Below are 15,379 nucleotides of genomic sequence, written 5' to 3'. Positions count from 1 at the left end.
GGTCCCGGCGCGCATGCCCGCCTTCCTCCCAGACCGCGGCGCGGGTCCGGGTCCGTGCAGGCAGCAATGGGGCTTCTGCGGCTGCTGGTCTTGGCGGTGCTGGCATCGGAACGCAGTACGGCCGGAGGAGCTGAGACGGTCGGGAACTCTAGCCAGGGTAAGGTCGGGGTGCCTCGCTGGTGCGACCCAAAGTTACTTCTGCATTTTTTTGCAAGCTTAGAATCCCCCTGGGGGCTTTCCACCTGGCGAGAAAGGTAGGTCTTGGGGGGCGTTGGAGCGCCGAGCTGTGAGTTAAAACTGACACGGATAGACTAGAGCCTACCTCCCATTGCTAAGAAGGAGGCCTTCCTGTCAGCCCCCTAAAGAGACGGGGGAAACGGGAAGAGATAGCCAACTCTCTTTTTCAGACATTATTATCTCCCGTAGGGAGCAGCCATGTTTGTGGTTTTAACATATTAAAACGCCCCTTTGCTCCTTCGTGGCCTGCCTCAGCTCCGGATTGCGAAGCTTGGAGAGGAATTAAGCTTTATGATTGATGGTCTTCCAAGCTGCATTGGTTTCGCATTCCGAAATCGTGACGCTTTTCAAATTGATTGATGTCCTGCGGAGTTTGAGAAAAAAATGACCCCAGAATGGGACTTTAGATCGTAGGTCATGTGCTTGGTGAAATGGGTTTTAGCAACAGCTCATGCTTTGTTAATATAAAATGTAAAAAGCACTAATTGTGCCAGGCTGATGATCATGTGCTTTTCCGTGAAATTAGGCACATTCTGGGTTTTGTTTCGAGCTTAAGAGACAAGATGCAGTTCTGAAACATATTTTCTGAATAATGTGATTGTGCTCCTACATGCTTATCTCTGAAAAACCCCTTGTGCAAACTGAATCCTAGGATCTTTGCATAGACTTAAGGCCCAAACTGAAAAGGACAATTATATTTACTTGCAGAACATATAATAGGGTATGTTCACTGCATGCAGCCTGTGCCAGGTGCTTTCCATATACAGTGTTCTTTAATCCTCACAACTCCACAGATGATGATTGTCCTCACCTGGCAGAGGATGAAGCTGAGGCCCAAGACACTCATTAAACAAATGAATAGCTAGTAGGGGCAGAGGCAGGGTTTAAATCTAGGTGTGTCTCCCAGCAAATTTCATTGTCTTCCCACTTCAACAAAGGTGACTTCCAATAAAATATCTTGTGTTTTACATTTAATCCTTCAGCGATTCCTTATCCCTTAAAATAGACTAATAGTATCTGGAGACTCAACCTTCCCTATCTCCATTTAACAGGTAGGGAAGCTGTGGTTGATCCAGGATAGTCCAAGAGTCAGAAGGGTTGGTATCCAGACCTTTTTATTCTAGTTTGGTGCTTTACTATTTACTATCTAGAAATCTTTACAGAGAAGTTGAGAAATGGAGCCAGGCACTGTGGCTCATGCCTGTAATCCTAGTAGCTTGGGAGGCAGGAGGATTGAGGATTCAAAGCCAGCCTTGGCAATTTAGTGAAACCTTGTCTCTAAATAAAATATAAAAAACAGGCTGGGGATGTGGCTCGGTGATTGATGCCCTGGGTTCAATCTCTGGTACCAAAAAAAAAAAAAAAAGAATGTTATGTTTGCCTTGTGTTAATATTATTCTCTGCAGGAAAGGGACAATATGTGGAAATTTAACTGCTGGTAATAAAAGCTGATATTCTCCACCTCTGTCAGATGAAAGTCAGTACAGAAATCAAGAAATCCTTAGTTCAAGACTTGAGTGATCCTCTTGTAACATGGCTGGATTGCTGTGTAGGATTCTAATGGGACAAAATGAAGGATCAGAGCAGCTGTTGCAGTTTAGGAAGATTTATCCATCTTGAGCAGGATGAGCTGACTTGCACAGCTTGAGGCTGAATACTGAATGAACCTTGGAAGGTGGCTGGTCAAGTTCCTAGAATGTCTAAGGAAGGTGCTTTCTCTGACCAGCTCTGGGCATTGGAGGTGATTTGTCCATTTAAATAGTTGTCTCTTCTCCCGGAGTCTCATGTCTCTTTGACCCTTAACATATATCATTATTGTTTTAGATTTGTATCCACTAACTCTCATGAAATTACATAGTAATTGGAGTTGGTAGGGAAGTCATGTGGACCCTCTGTGCTTTGGATGATGCTTTAAAGCAACAGGTCACTTGTGCTGTGAGTTGCAAATGTTGGTTCCCTTCACAAGTGTGTGAGAAGTTGTATGTTCATTGTTGTGTTTCCTTTTAACTTTTGGGACTAATAACAATTTAGAAGACGATAAAAATGAGCTATTGGGAGGGGCATTTGAATGGCAGCCAGCTCAAGTAGCTGAACCATTTTTATTTTTAACTGTGTGTCTGAAGAGAATTATTGAGACCAAGATTTGACAGATCCCTCCCAGAATTTGGTTGTTGTGTTAAAGCACAAACAATGGAGGGAAATCTGAAGTACACTTTAGTAAAATATTAGGAAAAGCTGGAAATTTTTAAGGTTGCAAGATAAGGACCTGATTGGCAAAGAAAGGAAGAGATTATTAGGATTGGGCAGTTCTTCTTGGAATAGAATTACTGGAAAGAAAAACGGACTCTGGGCAAGAATAAAAGATGAGTGTGAAAAATAGGAAAAAAAGTCCCTTTCTATTCCAGTGCTAAAAATTGTTGGCAGAAAAAGCAGAACCGCTTCTTTGTAGAGGAGAACTACTTTGTAAGTGCACCATCTTGATGTTGGCCCTTTGCTCTGTAATGTCATTTGATGTGCTGTCTTTTTTCCTCCCACTCCTGAAGTCATAAGATCTAATTATGTCTCATAAAATGCTTCTGATGAATCCTTTTCCAGATGGCTTAGAGGTGAAGTTAAGTTCCTGTTAACTTCTGCAGGATATAATTTGGTACGTGTCTTCTTTTGCCAGGTCTTTTTTTTGTGAGTAGAAATTAAATGCCATCTCTATCAGGTTGTGTTGTAAAAATTATTTTGGGTTTCAGTAAAATTTTTTTTTTCTTTGTATTGTGGTGCTGGGGATCAAACCCAGGTTCTCATGCATGTCAGGCAAGAGCTTTACCACTGAGCCTCATCCCCAGTGTCTTTTTCAGTGTCTTTCATTGTCATCAGATGGAAGTCTCTTTCTCAACTTGATGTTTATGAGTTGGGCATTTCTGTAAATGTCCTATGTGTGTTTAGCATCTTCTCATTAGTTTATTTGTAAGCTAATCCAAGACTGCCTGGAAGCTAATGATATCTTATAGTATAGAATTGGATAGTTTAAAATCATTTTTCCCATTTGTTTGATACTTTTAGCAGCCAAACTGATATATGTAGCATAGTTACCTCCACTTTACCATAAGAGAACAGAAGCCCAGAGGAAATAATAAATTATTTGCCTGAGGTTACATAGTTCTCTTATCATTTAACAAACATGTGCTGTCTGTGCCAGGCACTGGAGCATCAAATATGACAAAGCTCTGAACAGCCAGAAGTGAAACCACAAGTAGTTTGGTTAAAATGCAGTCTTCTGTAAAAATTATGAAATGTCCTTTTAACTGCCAAAGTATTTTCACAGTGAAGTTAGGTTAAAGATAAGGAGAAAATGTGTTTATCCTTCCCTTATTTATTATTGTGTTTGTAGTTCTCAAACCTGGCTGAACATTAGAATCGCCTGGAGAACTTTTAAATAGGCATATTGTTGAAGAGAGAACAAGAAATGGAAATTCAAAAGAAAAAGTTTACAGAAGCACCAGGAAATATTAAATATTTAGGGATAATTATACTAGGATATGTAGAGATCTCTGCAGAGAAAACCATACAACATTCTTGAGACAAATTAAATAAGTAGAAGAATATCTCCAATTCACAGATTAAGAAATTTTCTGTTTTAGCTGGGCATGGTGGTGCATTCTTGTAATCCTAGGGACTCAGGAGGACTTCGAGTTCAAGGCCAACCTCAGCAATTTAACGAAGCCCTAAGCAACTTAGTGAGACCCGAAAAAAAAAAAACGAAACAAAACAGAACAAAAACGGCAGGTGGGTCCAATCCCTGGTACCAAAAAATATGTCTTAAAGATATCACTTCTTCCTAAATTGTAGTGCCCTCCCAATCAGAATCAGGGGCTTTTTTTTTGTTTTTTTTGGTGGATATTGATGAACTGATTTCTGTATTTATGTGGAAATGAAAAGGGCTGTAATATAGTCAAGACAGTTTTGAAGAGGAAGGACAAATTTGGGATAGGAATTTACACAGAATAATAAACGTGTCAGGACAGATAGGTAAACTGGTGGAACCCAGGGGAGAATCCAGAAACAAACATGTTTGTTTACTTGACTTACATTAAAGTGGGACTGCAGAGCAGTAGGGAGAGGGTGGGGTTTTTTACTGAAGGTTGTTATTTCAAGTATATGTACATGGAAAAATGAACCTTGCTCCCTGTCTCAGCTATACATAAAAATCAGTGTTAGGTTGGTTTGAGACCTAAATGTAAAAGGTCAAACAAAACTTCCAGAAGTTAACATGGGGAATCCGCATTCAAGATCTTGGAATACTTGACAAAATTTCTTTAAAATGACACAAGGACTAAAGGATGGGAGAGGAGGGGAGAAATAGGGAGGATAGGAAGGGCAGCAGAATAGAATAGACAATATGATTGATGTATGTACATTCCATGTATGTATTATATATCAAAATGCATTCTACTGTCATGTATGACTAAAAATAAATAAATAAATAAAAAATAAAATGACACAAGGACTAATCATAGATGAAAAACGTGAGAAATCAGATTTTGTTAAAATTAAAACTTCCATAATCTGAAGGTACCGAGAGAGGAAACAGACAAATTACAAAAATACAAGGTGGTATGCAACACTTGCCTGACAGGCAAGTTCTCATAAAGAACTGGTAAGATTTAAGAACAAATAATTTTTTTCCTAGTATTGGGGATTGAATCTGGGGTGCTCTACCACATCCTCAGCCTTTTATTTTTTAAGACAGGATTTCACTTAGTTGCCCATTCTGGTCTTGAACTTAGGATTCTCTTGCCTCAGCTTCCTGACTTGCTGGGATTGTAGTTATATACCCTAGCACCTGACCAAATGATTCAGTTTTAAAAATGGACAAAAGATGAACAGACTTTTTCACAAAGAGAATATCCATATAGTCAATAAGCAAAATAAAATGTAGTAAAAAATCACTAGCTGATTTGGAAATGCATATTATTATTTTTATTTTTATTTTTTGGTGCTGAGAATAGAACCCAGGGCCTCTGGCATGCTAAACATGAGCTGTACTGCTGAGCTACATCCCCAGTTAATACTGCGTATTAACTGCGTATTAACATAACATACTACTATACATCCAGCAGAGCAACTGATGATCCCAAGTGTTTGGGAGACTGTTGACAATACTTTTCCACACATTAATGGGACTGTACATTGGCAAAAGCATGTTGGATAATGCTTTCTATTAAATATGAATATAAGAATACCTATTATCTGATAATTCTGATGGATTCTATCAAAGAGAAACCTGTATGTACATGTACCAAAAGATGTATAGAAAATGTTTGGAGTTATTTGTAATAACACCGAACTAGACATAATCCAAATGTTTATTTTTTTGAGGTTCTGGGGATCATACCCAGGGCCCTACATCATGTTAGGCAAATGCTGTACCCCTGAGCTTATATCCCCATCCCCTCCAAATATTTATTAACAGAACATTAATACATTGTGGTATTTAATTTCATGGGTTATACAACAATGGTAATGAATTAGTTATGATTACTTATAGTCACTGGAATGAAGCTTACAAATAGAATATTGATTTTTTTAAAAGCTAGACACATGGTGGTACATGCCTGTAATCCCAACAACTCTGGTAGGCACCTGATTGCAAGTTTGCACCTGGATTGCAAGGTTGAGGTCAGCCTCTGCAATTTAGCAAGACCCTATCTCAAAATAAAGGGCTGAGGGTATAGCTCAGGGATAGAGTACCCCTGGGTTCGATTCCCAGTATAAAAAAAAAAAAAAAGCCACACACAAAAGAATTCATGTGTAAATTTCATTTAATTCTCAAAACCAAACCCTAGTGTTTGACATTAAATCATGGTTCCCTCTAGGGAGGAAAGAAGATTGACAGGGGCCATACTGAGATGCTGGAATGATGGTTCTTGACTTAGGTGATGGTTTCATGGGTGTGTAAACTTTAGGTATTTCTCTGCACTATATTTTATTTTTCAAAATATTTTTTAGTTGTCAGTGGACCTTTATTTTATTTATAGGTGGTGCTGAGAATCAAACCCAGTGCCTCACTCATGCTAGGCAAGCACTCTACAACTCCACAACTCCAGCCCTCTGCACCTTATTTTAATAAATATTTTTTAATTGACAGTTTGACCCAGCCCCCAGGGATTCTGATATAACTGACTGGAAAGGATCACAAGCAGCAGTTTTTTTTTTTTTTGTTTTGTTTTTTAAACTACCTCCAGATGACTGTCATGTATTGCCAGGATATATTATAACTTGTTTCTATTAAGAACATCTCATGATCACTATGGAAAAACTGAAAACTAAGGAAAAAATAATTATTTAAAATATATCCCTAGAGAGATACCTGTTATTAATTCTGCCTATTTATTTCAAGTAACCAGGTTTTAAATAATACAGTGTCCCTTCCTTTTATTATCTGGCTTCTGCCTGGTTCATTGCTATAGTCATGTTGGGGATGCGGACCAGTGAGGCATCATCCTGCTGTAGCTTTCTGGAAACCCAGGAAGTGATGAAACTTACAACTCTTCCTGAAATGTTGGGTGTACTTCTTGAGGAAGAAGTCAGAAGAGACTGTAGCTTAATTTTTTGGTCCTGATCATTACATATTTTCAGTGGGCTATTTGTTTTGTTTATTGTACCAGGGATTGAACCTGGGGCGCTTAACCACTGAGCTATATCCCCAGCCCTTTTTATTTTTTATTTTGAGACAGGATCTTGCTAAATTGCTGAGGCTGGCTTTGAGCTTGTGATCCTCCTGCATCAGCCACCCAGCCGCTGGAAATATAGGCGTGCACCACTGTGCCTTGCTGGGCTGTTTGTTTTCATTTTCGAATTTTCTAAGATTAGAATAAGTCTTAGATACAGTTTAACCATTTAGGATCAAAGGCCATCTGTTATGCTGTCATATGAGAAATCTCACATAAGTTGATTGCCTGACTTAGTGCTTTCTAGGACACACTGTCACAAAATAGAACTATTTTATTTTTTAATTTGTATTGGAATAACAGTCTGTGGGTTCGTTATTTGGGGATTGGTTGACTAATTATGTTACATATGCAGAATAGAATACTGAAGAACTTTAAGAATGATATACCTAGGATGATTTTGATATGGAAAAGTATTAAAACCTATTAAATGGGCTACGCCAAACATTTATATCTTTTCCCTCCATATATGTGGAAATGCACATGCTGCTGTCTACCTAAGTCCTAAGATACCTCTCCATATCCTCCATAGATTCTGCATCCATGGATTCAACCAATTGCTAATGATTTTCCATTTTCATTTGAAAACATTGCCCCTGTACTAAACATGTACAGACTTTTCTTGTCATTTCCTACGCAATACAGTATAACAACTATTTACGTAACATTCATATTGTATTAGGTTTATAACCAGTCCAAAGATGAGTTAAAGTATACAGGAGGACGTGCATGTGTTACATGCAAACACTGCACCTTTTAATGTAAGGGATATGAGCATGCACATATTTTGGTATATTTGGAGATTCTGGACCCTTCCTTTGTGGATGCTGAGGAACAGTTGTATGCCAAACTGAGTGATGATTTTTGAATAGTGTATTGTATTTTGTACCTTTTAAAAATAAAGATTATATAGTATCTAAAAATATTTGTTTTAAGGGAAAAATTAACGATAAGTTTGTTTATTGTGTGTCCTTCCCTTCTCCCCCTCCAGTGCTGGGCAATGAACCCAGGCATTTTTTTTTTTTTTTTTTTAAGAATTTAAAATGTAAGAAGGAGATTGAGGGGATGCAGGAGGGTTGGGAAAGGGGCAGAAATATGAATTGAATTAGATAAAATTACACTGTGTACATGTATAAATATACCACAGTGAATTTTGCCTTTATGTATATCTGTAAAGCACCAATTAAAAATAGATAAATAAATAGAAGGAAGATCAGTGGAGTATAAGAAGGAAAATGGGGGGAGGGAGGAGGGGAAAGAAAGAGGAGGCCCTAGGAACTGAAATGGAGCAAATTAAATTCCATGAATGTTTGATTATGTCCAAATGAACCCAGCTATTGTGTATAATTACAATGCACTAATAAAGGCATTGAAAATTCTAAAATAAATGAATAAATAAAATTGTAGATTCAGGGATTGATCTTATACTTTCGAGTGCCAGGAAGCCTTTTTTTCAAATCATGAAATTCCTTTGGATAAGAACAACTCATGATCACTATAGAAATTTTGAAAAATAAGGAAACACATAAAGCAAAGTAACTTAACCTACCTGCTTTTAATACCCCTGTTTATTTCGTCAAGTCACCAATTGTTTAAGATATATTTAAATTTTCATGGTCCTGTGTTTCTTTCCTGTCTTTCTGAAGTTTTTCTAACTCTGAGTGGTGATTCATGCTTGCCCCTAGGTGATAGAATAAAGAAAAAGGTTAGGGGTAGTTTACCATTAAGATTTCACTAATGACAGCTTCAATCTCTTCCAGGGCTTTAAAGCCTGTACTGTTCTGGTTCAAGGTTGGTGTTTTGGGCGTAGACATTCTAAAATATGTTGAAGGGCAAATCTAAGTTTTAATGACAGAGTTTTAGATAATCTTTTTAAATTTACTTCTTTCAGTTTCATTTACAATGCCTGATAGCCAGAGGGACTATTTCATAAGTACTTCCTGAACATTTGCCAAATGGGGAAAAGGATTTTAAAAAGGGAAAACCAAAAATGAAACTAGAAAAGATAGGATAGTAGATGAGCTGCAGGCTTTGGACAGTGAAAGGACAGTTAACTTTGGACAGTTAATTCTTTAGGAAAACAGACTGATGCTGATATTGTTCTGGTCTGACAGATCAGAATGGGTATTTTTAAAAATATTTTTATTAGTTGTTGATGGACCTTTATTTTATGATTTATATGTGGTGCTGAGAATCGAACCCTGTTCCTCACACATGCTAGGCACTGAGCCACAACCCCAGCCTCCAGAATGGGTTTTTTTTTTTTTTTTTAAGACTTAGAAGATGGATGATAGATGGGACCAAAATTAAAGTGCAAAACAGAGACAGACACATTTAGTGCCATTTACTGAGATGCTTTTAGTTTTATGTGTAGTTTGGTTTTCTAATAACTACGATGATGAAAGGTCTGGAAAATATAAAACTGTTTTTCCTGTTAACTTTTAACAAAAAACAAAACTACAAACTCTCTGTATTTTCTAGACTTTCCTAGCCAGATTTTCCTAGCTACTCCCTAAAGCTTTACCTCTATTTCAGCTGGAGTTTGATCCATATAAAATATTCATTCCTGTTCTATAAATAGGAGAAAATATACCATTTCCATCTGTCGTGGCTACAACTATTAAATTTTTCTCTGACTTTTGAGAAATTAAATCATAAACGCAAATAACCTTTTTTGTCAGTTTTTATAAAAACATTGTTATGAATGTAATATAGCATCACAGAGTTTGTGGAAAATTTATAGAGACTAATCATTTTTCTAGGCTTATCATCATTTGTACTTATTGGAGTTCCATCTACAGGTTGGCCATTTATGATAACTTTTTGTTTTGTTCTTGATGGTTCCTATAGGGTATTAGAATTTAGGAAAAAAATGTTGAATGGTCTTCTTGGGACATGAATGTGTTAAATTATTTAAAAAAATTTTTTAGCTATAGATGGACACAGTATCTTTATTTATATATTTTATATGATGCTGAGGATCGAACCCAGTGCCTCACACGTGTGAGACTGAGCTACAGCTCCAGTCCAAATTATTTAATTCGGGAGAGTTTTCTTTTACCACCCACTGCCTCTCATCTCCTTCTAAAGTAAAACATGATGGTTCTACTGTGGGATTCAGTTGAATTACAGTTTTTCTCGTCAACTCCTTTCTCATCAGCTTCTTTTCTATATTAAACTTGAAGCTTTTTCCACTTACTTTCAGATGTGAACCCCCAGGACTGGTATGTAATGCTTGGGAACTCTTCTGCTATTTATGTAGATACATACTGACGAGAGGGTAGGGCTGCCTTGGGAATCCAGGGCCACCCAGAAGTAAAAGCAACCTAATTTAGTGGGTTGCTTGAGAATTAGATTGGAAAAAGAACTGGCATGCAGCTGAGAGAGGAGCATGGATAGAATGAGTGACTTCAACACAACCAGACGATAGGGGCAGGTAGACAGTCTGGAGACGTCTGGATGAGGTGTTGAGAAACTGTCCTTGTCATAACCTGTGTGAACTCTGGGCTTGATCCTAATACAAATGACCAAAAAGCTCCTTTTTCCAGAATGCCTGTGGTTCACAATTATATGTGAAGGGTCTATTGTGGGTACCCGACAAACATTTTTTTTTTTTTTAATTTTTTTAGTTGTCAATGGACCTTTATTTTACTTATTTATATGTGGTGCTGCGAATCGAACTCTGTGCCTCACACATGCCAGGCAAGTGCTCTACCACTAAGCCCCAGCCCCAGCCCCTGACAAACATTTTTGTTGATGTTGATGGTACCTGCTTTTTCAAGTTAGTTTTAAACACCCCATTTGATAGATGAGGAAATTGAAGCTTATGACAATTCAGCAACCAGCCTAAAAATAATACAGCCATTAACTCTGGCATTAAGTTGAAGTCCCGCTTCTTTCAGAATTCACTAGATGGTACTCTTTAATAGTAGCACATTCATGATAAATAAGATCCTTGAGGATTGCTTATTCTTAAGTTTGGAGACTTTGTTCCAAAGAGAATTGTTGTTTTCCTACAAGATGTAAAATTTTCTGGGGTCTTGGGTCCATCCTCAGCACTTAGTATTGTTCATGTTCTTTTCCCCCATACCAGGGATTTAATAGAGAGGTGTTCAACCACTGAGCCACATTCCCCTCCCCCATTTTTTTTTTTTTGTGATGCTAGGGATTGAACCCAGGGCCTTGTGCATATGAGGCAAGCACTCTACCAACTGAGCTATATCCCTAGCCCTCCCCTGCCATTTTTTATATTTTATTTGAGGCAGAGTCTCAGTAAGTTGCTCAGGGCTCACCAAGTTGCTGAGGCTGACTTTGAACTTGGAATCCTCTTGATTCAGCCTCCCAAACTGCTGGGATTACAGATGTGCACCACCACATCTGGATGTTCACATCTTTTCAAGCATCCATTCTAGTTCTCAGCTCCACCACTTACTAGTTGAATGACCTCATGTGGACTGCTCCACCTTCCTTTTTCGTTCTTTCTTCTGGTGCTGGTGAACCGGGGGCCTTGGACGTGCTAGGCAAGAGCTCTACCACTGAGCCACACCCCCAGGCCCTGCTTCACCTTTTTAGCTTCATTGTCCTCATCCATAACATAGAGACAACAATATTTACCTCATGGAGTTTTCTGAGTGTTAAATTAGCATTCTACATTTGTTTTTGAATGTGGTGTTTACAAATGAGATACAGTATTATAATGAAAAGTTTCTCCCATTGTAGGTTTTCTTGAATTTTCTGTGGGGAAATTCAGATACTTCGAGCTCAACAGGCTGTTTCCAGAGGAAGCTATTTTGCGTCATATTTCAAGTAATGTGACTTTCCTTATTTTCCAAATACACTCACAGTATCGGAATACAACACTTTCTTTTTCTCAGGTATGTATGAAGAATTATTTCAGCAAAAATATCATTTCCATATGTTTAGGTCTTATGTGTGGTATAAGCATTAGAATTTGATGTCTCTTCATGTTTATGTCTTTTGTCTTAAAAAGATTGAGTTGGGGGCTGGGGTTGTGGCTCAGCGGTAGAGCACTAGCCTAGCACGTGCAAGGCGCTGGGTTCGATCCTCAGCACCACATAAAAATAAATAAATAAAATAAAGGTATTCTGTCCAACTACAACTAAGGAAAAAAAATTTAAAAAAAAAAAAGATTGTGTTGTCAGGTTAGTAATTGAGAGCAGCAGATGTTAGTACTTCAGTACTTTCTTTTTCTTTTTTTTTGGTACTGAGGATTGAACCCAGGGATGCTTTACCCCTGAGCTACATCCCCAGTCCTTTTAATTTTTTATTTTGAGACAGGATCTCATTAAATTGCTGAGGCTGGCCTCAACTGGTGATCCTTCTGCCTCATCCTCACATGTCACTAGGATTGTAGACATGTGCCAGTGTGCCAGCCTCTGACTTAGAGCTGCAGAGCCAAGTCATGGGAGAGGGGTCCTGTGCCTGATGTCTCTTCTCTGCACTTAAGTTTTCCTACCATTTCATTTTCTCACTCTGTGGGTCCTTAAATAATTTTTCTGATAATATATTTTAATGTGTTTCCATTGTCGTTTAGCTATTTGTTGTAGCTTACTGAGAACCCTATGTGATCAGTTTTATCCTTTGGAGTCTCTCTTGTAAACAAATGAATTCTTTTTTGTGGGGGTGGGGGTGGAGGTGGGGGCAGGTACTGGAGATTGAACCCAGGGATGCTTAACCACTGAGTCACATCCTCAGCCATTTAAAAATTTTTTTATTTTTTATTTTGAGGCAGGGTCTTGATAAGATGCTGAGGCTGGCTTTGAACCAAATGAAGGAATTAACACCTAGTTCGTCCAGCCTTGCGCTGCACATCCAGCAGAGTTAAGAACTCTACTGTAGATGTCATCACTAACCCCTTAAGCTAACCTCAACTTTGGAAAGTTTTTAGTTGGATTAACTTGAACTTTTTAGGATCAGTCATTTATGGTAACTTTTCACAAATCTGTATTTGGCCTACATGAACCCTTAGACTAATGAATGAATTTTGCCCTGTGTGAAATTACTTTTTATTTGTTCCACGCCTATCTTCTAATGTTCTGGAATTTGGTTAACAAACCTGTCTCAACCCAGTACATATGCAGTTTGATAGGCATTGGTCATCTTGTATTTATGGGGTGCCATGTGATTTCTTGATACGTGTATACATTGAGTAATGTTTAAACCAGGTTAAACATACCTCCTCAAATATCTATCTTTTCTTCAAGGTGAAAACATTCAAATTTTTCTAGCTTTTGCAAACAGTGCTTTATAATTATCTGTACCCATTCTTCTGGGCAAATAGCACACTAAAACTTGCTCTTATCTAACTGTAACTTCCTTCCCACTTATCAGCTTCTCCCCATCTACTCTCCCCAGCCTCTGGCAACCACTGTTCTACTCTCAACTTCTGTGAAATCAACTGTTTGAGATTCTGTATGTGAGTGAGATCATTTGGTAATTATCTTTCTGTGCCTTGCTTATTTTACTAAACATAATGATCTCCAGTTCTGCCATGTTGTCACAAATGATAGGATTCAGTTGATAACAAAGACAATAAGAGAGGATGGGAAGGGCATTTAAGTTTATTAGATACTTTGTGCTAAATCTGTGTTTCTTAAACTCTTGAAGCCAGAGACTGCTTGTTCGTGGACACCCTCTCCCAGGCAAAATACAATTTCATAGGGGCCTCTGGAGACTTAGAGAACCCTCTGATTCCTGTTTGGGAACCTCTGTGTTTGATTTCCATATAGTTAATTCTCATAGCAGCTTAGTAACATAGTTGTGATGCCTGTTCCTACATTTGAGAAAACAGATCTTTGATAAAGAAATGTTGACATAATAAATGACCAAAGAGATCTGGCTGAACAGCATCTTGGGCCTTGATTCCATGCAGAAAAATCTTAGTTATAAAAGTTTTCATTTCTTGGGCCACTTTTAGTTCCACTATTCATACTGTTTAGAAGATGATGACCAGAACTGCATGCACCTAGAAATGAGAGGTCTGTGTGAGAATTGTTTGTTTCCTGCATCCTAGAAACTGTTGGTTTTTGGGTTATCATGACAGTTTGTTGTTTCTTGGAATCCATTGACCTTACAGTTAATTAATACGTGAGTCATTTTTGTGTATGCCTGTCAAATTGAATCTGATTCCTTTATCTGTCCCCTGCTTTTTTTGTTTTAAAAGAGCATTCTGAGTTTGCTTCCTTAATATTTTATTATTAAAAAAGCATTTTATTAGTAAAGAAGATTTCTAAACAGATGGGATTGGGGGATGTAATAGGGAGAGGAGTGTAGGGGAAGGATTGGGAAGGGGCTCAGGAAACTTTTTGGAAGTCCTGCATATATTCATGTTTTGAATTGGTGATGGTTTCACAGGTGTCTGCATGTATCAAAACTTTTCAAATGATATACTTCATGTGCAGTTTATAATTTGTTACAACTTAGTTACAAAAGGCTTTCTAGAAACTGAACTCCTTTGGGTTGGGATTTATATCTTTATCGTCTTAGTAAATTTTAACTCAGGGGAATCAAAATGCTTGTGAAATCCATTGTTCAATTTCTGATCAAAGATTTTTGTTATGGAGTGAATATGTCCTCTCCAAATTCATATGTTGAAATCCTAACTCCTGGTGTCTTGGTATTAGGAAGTGGGTCCTGTGGAAAGTGTTAGGTCCTAAGAGCAGAGTCCTCATACGTGGAATTGGTGCCCTTGTACAAGAGGTGCCCCTTCTGCTGTGTGAGGATGCAGCCAGAGGTTGGCAGTTTGCAGCCTGGAAGAGGGTTCTCACTTGAACTTAACTATGCTGGCACTCTGCTCAGATTTCCAGCTTCTGGAACTATAAAAAATAAATTTTTATTCTTTATATACAACCCAATCTATGGTACTTTGTTATAGCAGCCCAAACTGACTAAAACAATAGTGCATTTTAAAGAATTCTACTTATAGATGTGAACATGTGAACATAGGGATGAAAAGAATTTCTTAATAATTTAAGGAAGGGCTGGTTCCTCCCCGTCCCCTATTTTTCATTTGAATATATTTGGAATAGGCCTTGCATACTGGATCAATTCTATGTCTTTTGCTCAACTTCCTATTCATGGTGACTTTTCTTCCTAATTGCAGACTCTCCTTCCCAATACCTCAGGAACAGGCAATGACAAAGGACTGGTTTTTATTCTTAGACCAGAGCAGAGTATGTGCACTTGGTATTTGGAGACTACAGATGCTGAGCCTGTTCAAAATGTGGCCATTCCACTCTCGTACTCAGAAAGAGGTAACCTGTCTTTGACTCTCTATTACTATAAGGAATATGGGATGTATTTGTGAAAATTTAAGGAAAATTATCCTATTATGATTGCTTGTTGTAAGTGCTATTTAATCAGAAATATTTTAATAGCAAGGGAGCTCAAAGTGAGCATGA

The 15,379-nt window shown here is 38.0% G+C and overlaps 1 protein-coding gene across 1 annotated transcript in view; it reads left to right on the top strand.

Annotated features, from left to right (window-relative positions):
• The first annotated feature begins 6 nt into the window (after window positions 1–6).
• Tm7sf3 (transmembrane 7 superfamily member 3) overlaps window positions 7–15,379 on the top strand; it is a 37,223-nt gene continuing 21,850 nt past the window's right edge. Inside the window, exons 1-3 of the mRNA XM_048787193.1 lie at window positions 7–157; window positions 11,679–11,833; window positions 15,082–15,232. Coding sequence (XP_048643150.1) covers window positions 67–157; window positions 11,679–11,833; window positions 15,082–15,232 — 397 coding nt within the window. The 5' untranslated portion in view covers window positions 7–66. The remainder of the gene's footprint in view (window positions 158–11,678; window positions 11,834–15,081; window positions 15,233–15,379) is intronic.

Source organism: Marmota marmota, unplaced genomic scaffold (genome assembly GCF_001458135.2).
Source record: "Marmota marmota marmota unplaced genomic scaffold, marMar, whole genome shotgun sequence".
NCBI classification, from domain to species: domain Eukaryota; kingdom Metazoa; phylum Chordata; class Mammalia; order Rodentia; family Sciuridae; genus Marmota; species Marmota marmota.
Note: the sequence above shows the minus strand (reverse complement) of the source record. Positions and strands in the feature narration are given on the sequence as shown.